Raw genomic sequence first — 12,551 nt, 5'->3', positions numbered from 1 at the left:
GAGAGAGAGAGAGAGAGAGAGAGAGAGAGAGAGAGAGAGAGAGAGAGACACTCAGAAAAAGCACTTGAACAAGCAAGGTAAGATAATAAACCGGTTATAATTTTTCAAAAATCCTGAAGACTAGGAGAGCTCCATGAGGGTTTTTGTATTGAAAGGAGGAGCTTGGAAACAAGGAACAGGACAGACTCACAAATGGATCAAGGACCACTTTTTTTTTTTCCTGACTCAGAAAAGTCCTCAGGCTCGACTGGGAAGTCTGGAAGTGACATAATTATAATTAGTCTCCTGTATTGAGTGAATTTTATGTCATCTTTACTTTGCTTCCCTTCCAACAGCTAATTGGGCACCCTAAAGAAACTTATACCCACCCATCCCTCAAACTGTAACTCCTCCCACTACCATCTATAGTTTCTGGTTCTCTAGGGGAGCTAGGTTTAAAAGTGGGTAGAGAGTTGGGCCTGGAAGCTGAAGGGTTCTACACTTTTGGGAATCCTGGGAGGAGATAGAAGGGTTGACATGAGTTTGGTACAGGTAGGTAACCTGAAGAAACTTCCTAGGCTTGGGAATTGTGTAGTCATAGAATTTTAAATGGAAAATGAGCTTAGGGGATATCAAATCCACCTACCTCACCTTACAGAGGAGAAGACAGGCCTCCAGAAGATAGACAATTTGCCCAAAATCAGAGAAGATAGTAAATGGCAGGTCTGGGGTTCTGATCAAGACCTTCTAACTGCAAATTCAGTACTTAGGGGATGCCTTAGCTTATGATATCCATTTATTTTAAGTAGTTTTCGGTCAAAGAACAGAACAGATTATTAGCTGCTTCAAAGTTTTTGGTTACCATAGTACCTTGGGTTTGACCTTATATCATCCATATTGCTCCTCCTGACCAGATGCTCAGCCTGTGAAATTTGAACTTGCTTTGATCCTCTTAGGCTCCTGAGGGCTAGATACTTTTTTTATTCAAGTATTTATTAAATCTGGATTGTGTACATAGACACATTACACTAGGTGATAGGAATAGCAAGACAAAAATTAAAATCTCTTCTCCCAAGAGTCTGACTTCAGGGGCCTGGGGATGACAGCAATACATAACATGTTTTTTTGGGACTCAGCCTTATAGATTTTGTTACTTCCCCTACCACATGGCTATAAACCTCAGATAACCCATTTTTGTGGTCTAATTGTCCATTTTCCTCATAGTATTCTGTGGAGCCTTTTCCCTCCTTCCCCAATAACAGGAGTATTTGTTCACCCTCTAGGTCTGACATTTCAGGAAGATGGGCCGAAGAAAATCAAAGAGAAAGCCTCCTCCCAAGAAGAAAATGACTGGCACATTGGAGACTCAGTTTACTTGTCCCTTCTGCAATCACGAAAAGTCTTGTGATGTAAAGATGTGAGTAAGGAGCTAGGGGTCAACTATGAGGAAGGTGTTGAGGTCATGATCTTTGACTTTGGTTAAGTTACTTTCTGGGCAAAGATTAAGAGGACAATAGTGCCTCAGTTTAAGGGGATTTTATTGTTTTTTCCCAGAAGGAGCCTACTAGGAGGCAGTTGAGTGGTTCAGTGGATTGGGAACCAGGCCTAGAGACAGGGAGGTCCTAGATTCAAATCTGGGCTCAGACACTTCCCAGCTGTGTGACCCTGGGCAAATCACTTAACTCCCATTGCCTAGCCTTTACCAGCTCTTTTGCCATGAAACCAATACAGAGTATTGATTTTAAGGTAGAAGGTAAGGATTTAAAAAAAAAAAAAAAAAGCCTACTGCTGAGTTCTATTGGGGATCTTGGGTTGGGCTGACCACCAAGTACAGCCAGTCACAGTAGATTCTCATTCATTTTCAGTCACCTTTCCTCTTTAACCTCAGAGAGAAGCTTCTAATCAGTGACCTAATAACCCCTGAAAATTGGTAGTCTTCAGGAAAGGAGACTAAAAGCTGTTGGCTTCTTTAGTTAGGGTATCTATCCCTCCTGAGAATTAAGGCTACTGTAGCATTTGTTACTGCCAGTGACCTCATTAGCTGAATTGTCAATACTGGGTCCTACTAGACCCCAGACGTGGTAGAGCTGTCTGTTTGCTGGAACAGACCTATAAAAAACTGGCACACAAATGACATCTTGCCCTAGCTCAGGCAGGGGATCAATAGTCACTTCTCTGGTTACCAGCATTCTTCTCCCACCCCACCTTCCATCCTTCTCATCACATCCAATAGCTTAGGACCCAGCTCTAGTTCCTCCCCAGAGACCAGGCTTGCTTCTCCTCTATGGAGGATCAGCCAAGCAATCAGCACCAGGGATACAAAAGACTGCCTTCAAGCAGTCTTGAGAGACATATTTTTGTGATTATATAGGAATAGATAATAATATGATTTGAAGGTTGACAGATGTTCTCCCTATTTGTTATTGCTTCTTTGCTTATCAATATGTCTTTATTTCAGGGATCGAGCACGCAACACTGGTGTTATATCCTGTACAGTGTGCTTGGAAGAATTTCAGACTCCTATCACATGTATCCTTTTCAGGCAACTTTGTTTTCTGAAATGATGTCTTTTTCCCTAAACACTTAATAGCCCCTTGGAGCAGTAGGCCAATTCATTGAGATGGGAAATAATCCGTAGCAGAAGAAAGGGAAGAATTTAGTTGCAGGGGAAATGTTAGTATATACTCATTCAGGCTTTCTACCCCTATTCCAGGATTCATTGCCCAAATTCTTGTCCCATCAGGAACAAGTAAGCTCTTGCTAGAGATCTCAGAATCTTCCTAGACAGGGTTAAGGGAAGGTTTGAGCTCTTGGTAAGGGCCTCAAGCTGTGAGATAAGTACCACCCACTTGTAGGTAGAAATTGGTACCTGGACAGCTAACAAGTACACATAGTATATGTGGCATGATGCTTTCCTTCAAGTTTGTGGTTTCCTTGACTTTGGGCCCCACAGATCTGTCAGAACCTGTCGATGTATACAGTGACTGGATAGATGCCTGTGAAGCAGCCAATCAGTAGTGACTCTGAGGACCCAGCCTGCTCCTGCCAAGGATGGCTGTCCTATTAGGCCCTGAATAGCTGGAAGGCTTTCCTGAGACCACAAAGGAAGTCACTCCTAAGCTTCAATTGCCCCCTCCCTGACCCAGGGTCCACCCCCCACCCCCATTCCTTCTCTCCAGAACAATGGAAGAAGAATGGCTCCCTCTGTAGCTCTAGACTGAGCTAGGCCTGTACCTATTCCTGAAGTTCTTGGATTGGCATCTGGATTCCTTTGAAGGTGGGGAGGGGCAGTGGTTGAAAGCACTAAAGTTAGGCAGCTGCCATGGGGTCACTGAAGGCTTTGGGCAGATTTCCCTGTTCCCCAACTCTCTGGAGACCTGACTTGGACCTCTCCCCAGGGGAGGTGCAGATACTGTGGCCTTACATCAGTCAGATGTGGCTGAGTTGTTTCAGAACTCCACCAGGACCTGGTTTCCCAATGAGCAAACAGCCAGCCAGGTCTGGGGGAAGAGATGAGCACTGGAGTGGCTCTAGCCACTGGGACTTAGCACTTGATTGGTTTTATCCTCTTTTCATTTTAACTGGAATCTTTTCCTCCCCTACCTGAAGTGACTTGATTTCAGGCTGTCTAAAAGTCCCTCCTGTCAGTTACTACAAACAATACTGATCTTCCTGAGAAAGATGGGGGTTTAGTGGGTTGAGGGTTGGGCAGGTGGAGGGAGAGAAACTATCAGTGTCTCTTTAATAAACTACTCTCTGAGAGATCCCAAGTCTATTTGTGTGATTCTTGGCCTCTAACCAGGATTCATAGCTGGGGGTAGAACTTTCAGGCAGCAGAAATCCAGAGCCAGGCATTTGGGCTAGAGAGTGGGAAAGGAAGAGCGCACTTTAAAAAGCTCTCAGATTTTTGCCCCAGGAAAGAAGCATGAGAATGTCTCTCTCCAAATTGGTTTCTTGTGCAATGCACCAAGTGCCAGCTCTCTGTCATTTGTATAGGGTCTTTGCTCATCTGGTATAACTCCCAGCTGCCTTCTTGGCTGGCCTTAGAAACTGGAAGAGACCTGGCTTAGAGCCTGAGGCAGGCCAGGGCAAATGAACAGCACACTAATACTGGCTAGATCATGCCTCTGGTAGCTACCAAGTTAGGTCAAGGGTCCCTTAAAGATATACACTGCCCAAAGGACAGAACCTAACCCTAGCTAGAGGGGAGGTCTATACAGCTTTTATCACCACAGGCCCCATTCCTCCACCCCACTCAGCATCTCTCCTTGCTATAAACTCCTATGGGTCAGTATCAAGGAGCAGAGATGCTTTCTTTATATAAAGCACCATTGAAATGCCCTTCCAGTTAAATGGTGCTGCCTAAATACCCTACTGAGTCCAGGAAGGAGAGGACTAAGATGACTGCTCAGTTTGGGGCTGGCTCTTCCCCTGTATTCTATTCCATTCCTTGAGGGAGGCAGGCATCTGCCCTCTTCCCCCCTCCCGATCTCTACGCCTTCAGTGCCTTGAGTTTCAGTGCTAATATGGTGCTGTTTTCCCAAGGAGCCTTGGTACAGCTTTTCCCTACTGGCCGGGGGGCAGGACAGGCGCCAGAGACCCTTGGCAGGAATCAAGACAAGAAACAGCAAGAGCCAAGACTTCTTGGAATCTGGTTTATTAGGTGGGAGTAGAAGCAGAGGCCTGATATGTATCATCCTCATTAGCCACCCCCTTTCCACTGTACTTCTTTTCGAGTTCCTTTCCTGGTACCATTGCCATTGCATCCCCCTCTCCCTCAAGCCCCAAGAGCTGGCGTATCCCTGCATTCTGTGGAGCAAGTGAAACCAGTGTGTATGTGGCCAGACCTACTTTGAGAGTCTTGGGATAGTGGAGAAGATACCCCAGGCCCTACACTACATTGGGAGCATGTGCCTTTGAGTTATTCACAATCCAGCATGCTCCCTCTATACAAACGCTCAGGTCATCCCTTGTCCTGATGAAGGGCCTTTCCCTACTGAAGACCCCAAACAGAGAGGGGAGACACATCCTCTGGCCTGGCCTACTCCTTCTCTCTTTAGAGAACTTTCTTTTTGCCTTATATCAGTATCCCCTGCGCTTAGCATACTGCCTGGCACAGAGCAAATGCTTAATAAATGCCACCTCTAGGGGCAGCTGGGTGGTATGGTAGAGAGATGGAGGCTAGGTTCAAATCTAAACTCAGACACTCCCTAACGGGGTGTGACCCTGGGCAAGTCACCTAACTCGTTTGCTTAGCCTAAGTTACCCTTAACAGTTGTTACTGGATCAGAAAGCAAGGTTGTTGTTTTTTTTAATGTTATCTCCAAGAGTTGTGAAGATCAAATGAGAGAATAATTGTAAAGTATTTGGTACTGAGTATACAACAGGTAAGTACTTAATAAATCTTCCTTTCCTTTCCCTCCCTCCCTTTTCCCCTTTTTCCTTCCAACCATCTTTCCTTTCCATCTTCCTTCCCTTCTTTTTCCCCTTTCTTCCTCCCTCCCTCCCTCCCTCCCTCCCTTAGATTTTTGCTTCTTGGTGGTTAAGGCCACCTAGTAATGAAGCAGACTTCTATAGTCAAGGAGATAAACTTAGAACAAGAAGAAACCTAAGAGCTCGCCTAGTTCAGCTCCCTTTTTTAACAGAGGTAAAAAATAAGGCTTCAGATAGTGAAGTGAGATGACTTATCCAAAGTCCTATAGTAAGGAGATCTGAGATTCAAACCCAGATCCTCTGATTTCAGATCATATATTCCCTCCCCATCCCCAACTACCACGGCAGGTATGCAGACTAGGACATTTGGTGATCCTCCCTCTCGTTTGGGGGTGAGGGGGAGGTGAATGTAGGGGCCTCTAGGATGCTGGAGCCAGAAATGGAGTAGGCTTTGGGAGCTAATAGTTTTTATAGATTTTTATTGTGCTCCAGTGAAATTTTAAAAAAGAAAGTGCTCACTTAACAAACGCCTTCAGGAATGCCAGTCAATGCAAAAATGCAAAACCGAGTGTGTCCGCTTGGCCTTTTGGCATGCAGTTTGTGCCCACTGCGCTGGGGTTGGGAAGGGAAAAGTCCAAGACACAAGTTTGCTTTGGGGGGAGTGGGGGGAGGGGGGGAGGGCGATCAGGGCTGTGGGAATGGGGTAAGGAGGGGGAGTTCTCTGGGCAAGGGAGAGATACAGCAATTTCAGCTCCACTCAGTAGTTTGGATTTCTTGAGGCTTTTCTTTTGGGGGTATTGTCCAGCCTTGGTATATTTGGTATATTTGAGGTTTCACCTCCACCCCTGGGAAGAGACCTTCTTATTCCTGCACTGACCTCTGGGCAAATTAGGGACCTTAGCCCTTGAGCAAGAGGCAAGGTGGAAAGCTGGCCCAAGAATGTAGGAGGCTCTGGGTGAGGGTTTTGCAAGGGGGTCGAAGGGACAGGGGAAGGAGGAGAGAGCTTTCTTACTTCTCTCTCTGGGTCTCCCCCTTCTCCTGACTCCCACAGCCCTCTCTCCCAACCCCAATTTCCCCAGACTCTGCACCCTGGCTGGAAGGATACAACCTTGAGGCAGGTGGTAAGGCAGATTGGGCCTGACCATTCTTCAGGCCCCTAGAGCAGCTGCTGACTCCCTCCCTGGGGTTTTGGTTAGTTTCTACGCAGAGTTGTAGTAATTGTGTGAGTGATGATTGTGAGAAGGCTCATCACCCAACTCTGGGTATTCAGGGGTCAGACAATACTTGGGGTCATACACCTGGCGGGGCAGGCCATACACCGTCATGCCACGCTGGGATGCTCCCTTATTGCTGCCCATCTGCAGGCTGACGTTGAGTGTGTCACAGTGTTCCATGCCCAGCGTTGGTTCAAAGATCTGCCTCTTGGTCCCAGGGGCTGTCATGCCTGCCTGCAGTGGGAAGGAGAAGAATGGCAGTTCTAACCTGAACCAGGTATGCAGGGCAAGAACTGGGAGTATCATGTCATGTCATGTCTTATCTTGTCTGCCACCCAAAGGCAGTAGGTTTAAGATGGGGTGCCCAAAGCTGTGCCTTGCATTCCCCCCTCCCAAATGCCTTTATGTTTCATCTGTGTGGCTTACCTGGCTGGCACCTTTGTTGGTACCCATCTGCAGACTAATGGTAGCCTGGTCCAAGGGCTGATCAGTTCCCAGCTTAGGATCATAAAGGTGGCGACGGGTACCATATGCTGTCATTCCTTGTTGGCTGGCAAACTTGTTAGTGCCCATCTAGGGAAACACCCAACCAAGAGCCTTAGGATAGTGCATCTTCCCAAGGGAGGAAAGCTGTAGTCTGGGCTGGGCATTAGCCAGACAGCCAGCCTAGCAAAATCAGCGAGGAATCAGGAGATAAGTGCAAACCCTCCCCGAGGCACTGGGATCACTCCTCCCACACTCTCTCAAAGTCAGTGACTGCCACCAACTCTACCCACCTGCAGTCCTATAATGTTCCGTCCCTCTTTCAGCTTTTCTGGCTGAAATTTCCTCTCCTGCTTCTCGGCATATTTTACTCCCACATTCACTTTGTTCCCTTTTGTCTTGGCCTGTGGAGATCAAGACAGTGGAGACTGAACCCCCTGGCCACTCATTGCTCCCCCCTAACCTAATAGAAAGGCCCCCTGGGTCCCTACTCACCATGCTGGCCAGGGCAATGAGGGTGGACTGCACCTGTGTGTGGTTTGTATTCTCAAACAAATCATTGGCCTCGAAGATGTCATGAGGCTTCACTCCATATTTGGTGATGGCTTTGATGAAGTTCCCAATATTTTCCAACTTAGAAGAATCAGAGAACAGAGAGGTCAAGGATAAGAAGGGGAGGCAGGTAGGCCTTTAGGAATTGGCAGATGAGGTAATGCTGATTTGTACCTGGTGCCAATTCTGAGTAGACTCATTCACCTTCCTTACTGAGCCAGGCTGTAGTTTATTGATAAACCTAGGAGGAATACAGGAGGACCTTGTAACACTGTTATAGACTACACAAAGCATCTCTTCCAACCTTGAAGCAGCATGTCCTCCCTACAACAAATAGTCACTCAACTTTCCTTGAATCCAGTGACTGGGAGCCCATTATTTAAACCCCACTCTGGCTACTCCTTCTACTTTTGGACAGCTCTAATTATTAAACTGTTTTTACACATTTTGAACCCAAACTGCCTCCCTTCAATTTACTTCTATTCACTGCTTCTAATTCTGCCTTCTGTGAACAAACAGAATAGTAGATACCCAACGATCCTTTGAATACTAGCTAGTAGTTTTCATATCCCACCCCACTCCCCAACCACATCCCAGTATCATATATTGCTAGGAAATAGCAAAGCCAGGATTTGACCCATAGGTCCCGAACTAAAAATCCAGGGCTCTTTCCATTATACTGTTCCACTATTGGAAGAGAATGGAATTTCTTACTCAAAGTTGAACCTTTTTGTGGTGGGGTGGATCTGACTCCCCAGATTAGGGGCCCGAGTCATAGAATCTCAGCCAGTCTCCCCATTCTTACTCGCAGAGGATGATTCCATCCTTGAGACCATCCATGAAATTAGGACCTATGCGTCTTCCAGTAACCTCCTCAATCCATGCCCGAAGCTCCTGCTCCCGTCGGGGATCATACTTCTGGGCCAACTGTGTGGTGGGAGAGAATGGTGAAGAGACTTCTACGTATAACGTCTATGGCCAACAGTGTATGAAGGTTTGGGGAGAGAATACTTGGTTTATGAATGGGATTGGGCTAGGCAAAACTGGTAACAGAAAAGAGGGGTGGGGGGACACCTGGATCCTATTCTAAGATGTACTGAGGGCAAGAAGAGCCTAGAATGAAGTGTATCACTGGGGAAAGGGCTCCCCACTCTCTCTGGCTCTGTAGACTGAAGAGGCCAGCTTGATTTTCCCATCTCTTCCCAACTAAGGCAATGCTGTCACTGGGCTGGGATGGGGGGGTGGGGCAGGCATTAGGCCAAAGCCATGCTCAGCACCTGCCCAGGGGGCCCATTCCAGGCATACCAGAGGTTTGGCATGGGATAACAGGGAAGGATGGAGCAGAGATGTAAGGAGAGCCCCAGGGAAGGGAAATTATCCTTTCAACCCTCTTAACCATAACTGAGTGCCAGCATTCTTCGTTCTTCCCTTCTCATACCCTGGTCTTGATGGAGGAAATGATGCAGAAGGCTCAGGCCCAGATCATTCTCATTTTCCAGTCATTCGAGATGGTGCTAACCACTGGGTTTTCCTGTGCATGTCCTAATTCCGCATCCTTCTCCTTCCTCTCCCTGTCTCTCCCTAGGGTTCTCCATATGTCCCTGGGCAATGGATATCTATGTGTCTGTCCATCCTTCTGGGGTTCCTTTTTCTCTCTTTCTACCTTCTGCATTCCAACCCTTCAGAGCTATAGGATCTCAGAGATGGGAGGACCCTGAGAATCATTTCTAGGCTTTCAGCCAGGAAACCACAGATGGCCTCCAAGACAGGAGGTCTTGTGGCACTGCTGGGTTTGGGGGAGTGGAGTGGGGAGGGGGTGTATGCATATATAGGTGTGTGAGAGAGACAGACGGAGATCCACAGATAAGCAGGGTGGGTAGAGGCCCCTCTGGACTAAACAAGCCCTCTGGCTCTCATCACCCACTCCCCCAAGACTTCATGATCCGAAATTGGGTTGGGACTAAAGATCCTGCTCTGAGTCCTGTCACCTGGGTCTCCTGCATGCCAGCAGGGGGTGCTTGGTGCCTGATCTGCCCCCAGATCAGGACTGTGGTGGGGAGAGGGGAGGGGAGGATTGGGCCGGATTCCCATCGTGGGGGAGGGGCCTAGCCCTCCACTTTTCCTACTCACCTGGCTTGAGGAGCATCAGTTGCCAGCCTGCACAGTGGCCCCTCCCTTTGATCCCCCAGCCCCCACCTCCCCTCCAGCTCCAGTTTGCTTTATAAAGCAAACCAGCCCTTATATAGAGCTCGGGCTTCCCTGCCCAGCTTCCCCCAAAGCAACCTTATATGGAGAGGCTGCACTGCCGGGTGCTCCACGGAGAGAGGGGGTGGTCTGGAGCTGGGTCCCAGTGGGGGATGGGCAGCCCAAGCTTTCCCCACCCCCTCCCGTTATTTGGGGGAGGAAGGGAGGGCGGAAGACCCCTCATCCCGTGGGGATCTCTTTCTTGGCTGAGAAGTGAGGAAAGTTGGACGAGATAATTTCTAAGGTCCTTTCCTGCCTGTCCGGGATTTATACCCAGCCGAGACATCATCCTAGTCCAATTAACCCCGCTTCCCCCACGCCAAGTTTCTTTCTCCAAAGGACTGCATTCCCAGTGGCTCCCATCAGGAAGTGTGCTACTCTGTGAAGTTATTTTAGACCTAGGAAGAAAGGCTCCTGGGGAATTTAGGGGGTGAATAGAAGTCTAGAGCCATCAGAAGTCAGTCTGCACATCCCATGTCTCCCATGTTCTCTTGTTGGGAGGTGGGAGGAGAGAGATTTTTTCCACTGGCCACCATTGTCAATGAGTTGGTCTTTCTGGATATTCCCAGGCACCTGTCATCAAAGGCATGGCCATTCTGCTCTCCTGGGAGCCTAGAATAAGGGAAGCTTAGCCAAGGAAGGAGGCAATCATCCTCCTAGAAGTCTTCTAAGCCCAAGCCTTAGGAAGAGTTCAGAACCAGGTACAAAAATAGTCCCAGGGTCCCTCTTCTAATACCTTCCTGCCTTTTCACTGCTACCCAGAGCCTCGGAAATTTGGCTGAGGGATGTCACTGGGATGCTGGGGGAAGGGGGGGGGGGGAGAAGGGTCCTGCTACCTTGGACTTAGGTGCTTGGTACTCCTACCCCCATGGGGAATCTGGCCCCTTCTTTCTCCTTTCACCCTCCATTTTCTAAGATTTACTATTTCCATAGATGAGAACTGGGAGAACTAAGCTACAGGATGCAAAGTAGGAAACAAAATCCTGGCATCAGGGATAAGGGCTTTCAGAGAGGAGATATTCCCCAGAGGAGAGTTGTTAGAATGGTGTGTGAGCAAATCTTGACTCCTTCCAAAGGCCTACACTGCAGAGGCCCTCTCTCCTTCAGGTACCAGGACCCATCCCACAGAATCCTTTTAGATGTCCCCTGGGCTTTCTGTCCTAGCCCCTCTTCTGGGACCCCTTCTTACTCCCTTTGCCCATCCAAACCTTCTTTCCTGTCCCTAGACTCCAGCCCTCTGGTTTCTCTCCCCTGTACCCCTTCTCCCCTCCACTCCCTCTACCCCAGCTCTTTCTGCCCCTCCAATTCTTCTCCCCTGAGAAGGTCCTTCCAAACCTTCTCCTCTCTTCTCCTCTTCCTCTTACGTAGACCTCCTCACTGTTGTTTTAGTGCTGGTCCTCATTGCCCCTCACTGGCAGGTTTTTGACCAGAAACTTGGGAAACTTGTCCCAAGGGGAGTGGGTAGTTCATTCAAGTGTGGGGTAGAAAGACTTAGGGATAGAGTTGAACAAGAACATTCTTTTCTCGACTCTCAACTGGTCCTTAGTTCCTAGATAATGGCCCTCCTTCCCTAGGCTAGGCTTCCTGGATTCTGTCAGCCCCCTGGCTACTCCCCCAGGTACCTAGAATCAGAGTGAGGGATCGGGCTGGGGAATACAAGAAGGAGGAAGAAGAGACTCGGAGCCTGGGAGGTTGGGGGGGGCCCTGGGACATGCCATCCCTAGCTGGGTTGCTGAGGGCTGCGAATTCCAGCCTAGGCAGACCAGGGGAGATAGCAGAACTAAGGTCATTTTGATTTTACCTTGTTCTTGACCTCAGCTGACAGTCCATAGGCAGGGCCCCTGTTGAAGTGAGCAGTTGACATCCTGGTGCTGCCCGACGGTGTTGCTGCTGCTGCCAGTGGAGAGGAGCCTGGCCTGGGTTGCTCCTGGTGTGTGGCTGCTTGCTGCTGCTGCTGTTGTAGTGGGCTCAGATTTTCCCTGCAACTTTTTGAAAGCTGGAGCTCTGAGCTTCCCCATATGAGCCCTGGCAGGTCATCTCATTGGGCCAGAAGTCCCACCAATGGCTGAGAAGTAATCCCCCCCCTCCCCTTCCCCCACGTCAGCCAGCTCCCCCCTTCCCCCCCCTTGTGATGTCAGGCCCCTGGTATTGGGAGCTGATGCTGTCATTGTTTCCACCTTGGTGCCGGGAGGGATGTTGGAGGGGAGGGGGGCACCGCTATAGTCATCCTTAGCCCAGAAGGGGGGTTGGGGTGGGGGGAATGTGGAAGAATAACCAACTAAGAATTCCTGGGGACGACCAGGAGCAGGGCCTGCGGGGACAGGGACAGTCGGAGACAGGTCACCATCCCCCAACATGCACTGCCCATGCCTGGCCGTCTATACCGAGTTTCTGTCTGTGTCTATTTGTCTCTCTCAGAGACTGTTCCAGAGACAGACGTCAATTCATAGTGAGAGACCAAGTCGAGCTCAGAGATAAACACTGTCAATTTAAACGTCCCCACGTTTATTAAGCACCTAGAATTCAATACATTTCCTGGGCTCTTCTAGCCTGTGCCTTTGTAACTGGATTCATATCCCTCTCTGTCCTTGTTTTCTCTGTGTTTTCTTCCGATTCTCTTTCAGTCCCTTTCCTCCTCTCATTCAT

General features: G+C 48.7%; 2 protein-coding genes across 2 annotated transcripts in view; one reads left to right on the top strand and one right to left on the bottom strand.

The window, feature by feature from the left end:
• Positions 1–3,749, top strand: part of ELOF1 (elongation factor 1) — a 9,670-nt gene extending 5,921 nt beyond the window's left edge. The window contains exons 2-4 of the mRNA XM_044658418.1: positions 1,263–1,396; positions 2,438–2,508; positions 2,933–3,749. Of these exons, the coding sequence (XP_044514353.1) occupies positions 1,281–1,396; positions 2,438–2,508; positions 2,933–2,997 (252 nt within the window). The 5' untranslated portion in view covers positions 1,263–1,280 and the 3' untranslated portion in view covers positions 2,998–3,749. The remainder of the gene's footprint in view (positions 1–1,262; positions 1,397–2,437; positions 2,509–2,932) is intronic.
• Positions 3,750–5,874: 2,125 nt separating this feature from the next.
• On the bottom strand, positions 5,875–11,878 carry CNN1 (calponin 1). The gene is made up of 7 exons (XM_044658416.1): positions 11,707–11,878; positions 8,467–8,588; positions 7,836–7,902; positions 7,605–7,742; positions 7,403–7,513; positions 7,053–7,199; positions 5,875–6,860 (listed from the first exon to the last, which is right to left on the bottom strand). Exons 1-7 carry the CDS (start codon positions 11,767–11,769, stop codon positions 6,612–6,614), a joined length of 897 nt encoding a protein of 298 aa, XP_044514351.1. The 5' UTR covers positions 11,770–11,878; the 3' UTR covers positions 5,875–6,611.
• Positions 11,879–12,551: the final 673 nt, after the last annotated feature.

This window comes from Gracilinanus agilis, chromosome 1, assembly GCF_016433145.1.
Source record: "Gracilinanus agilis isolate LMUSP501 chromosome 1, AgileGrace, whole genome shotgun sequence".
In the NCBI taxonomy this organism is placed as follows: domain Eukaryota; kingdom Metazoa; phylum Chordata; class Mammalia; order Didelphimorphia; family Didelphidae; genus Gracilinanus; species Gracilinanus agilis.
Note: the sequence above shows the minus strand (reverse complement) of the source record. Positions and strands in the feature narration are given on the sequence as shown.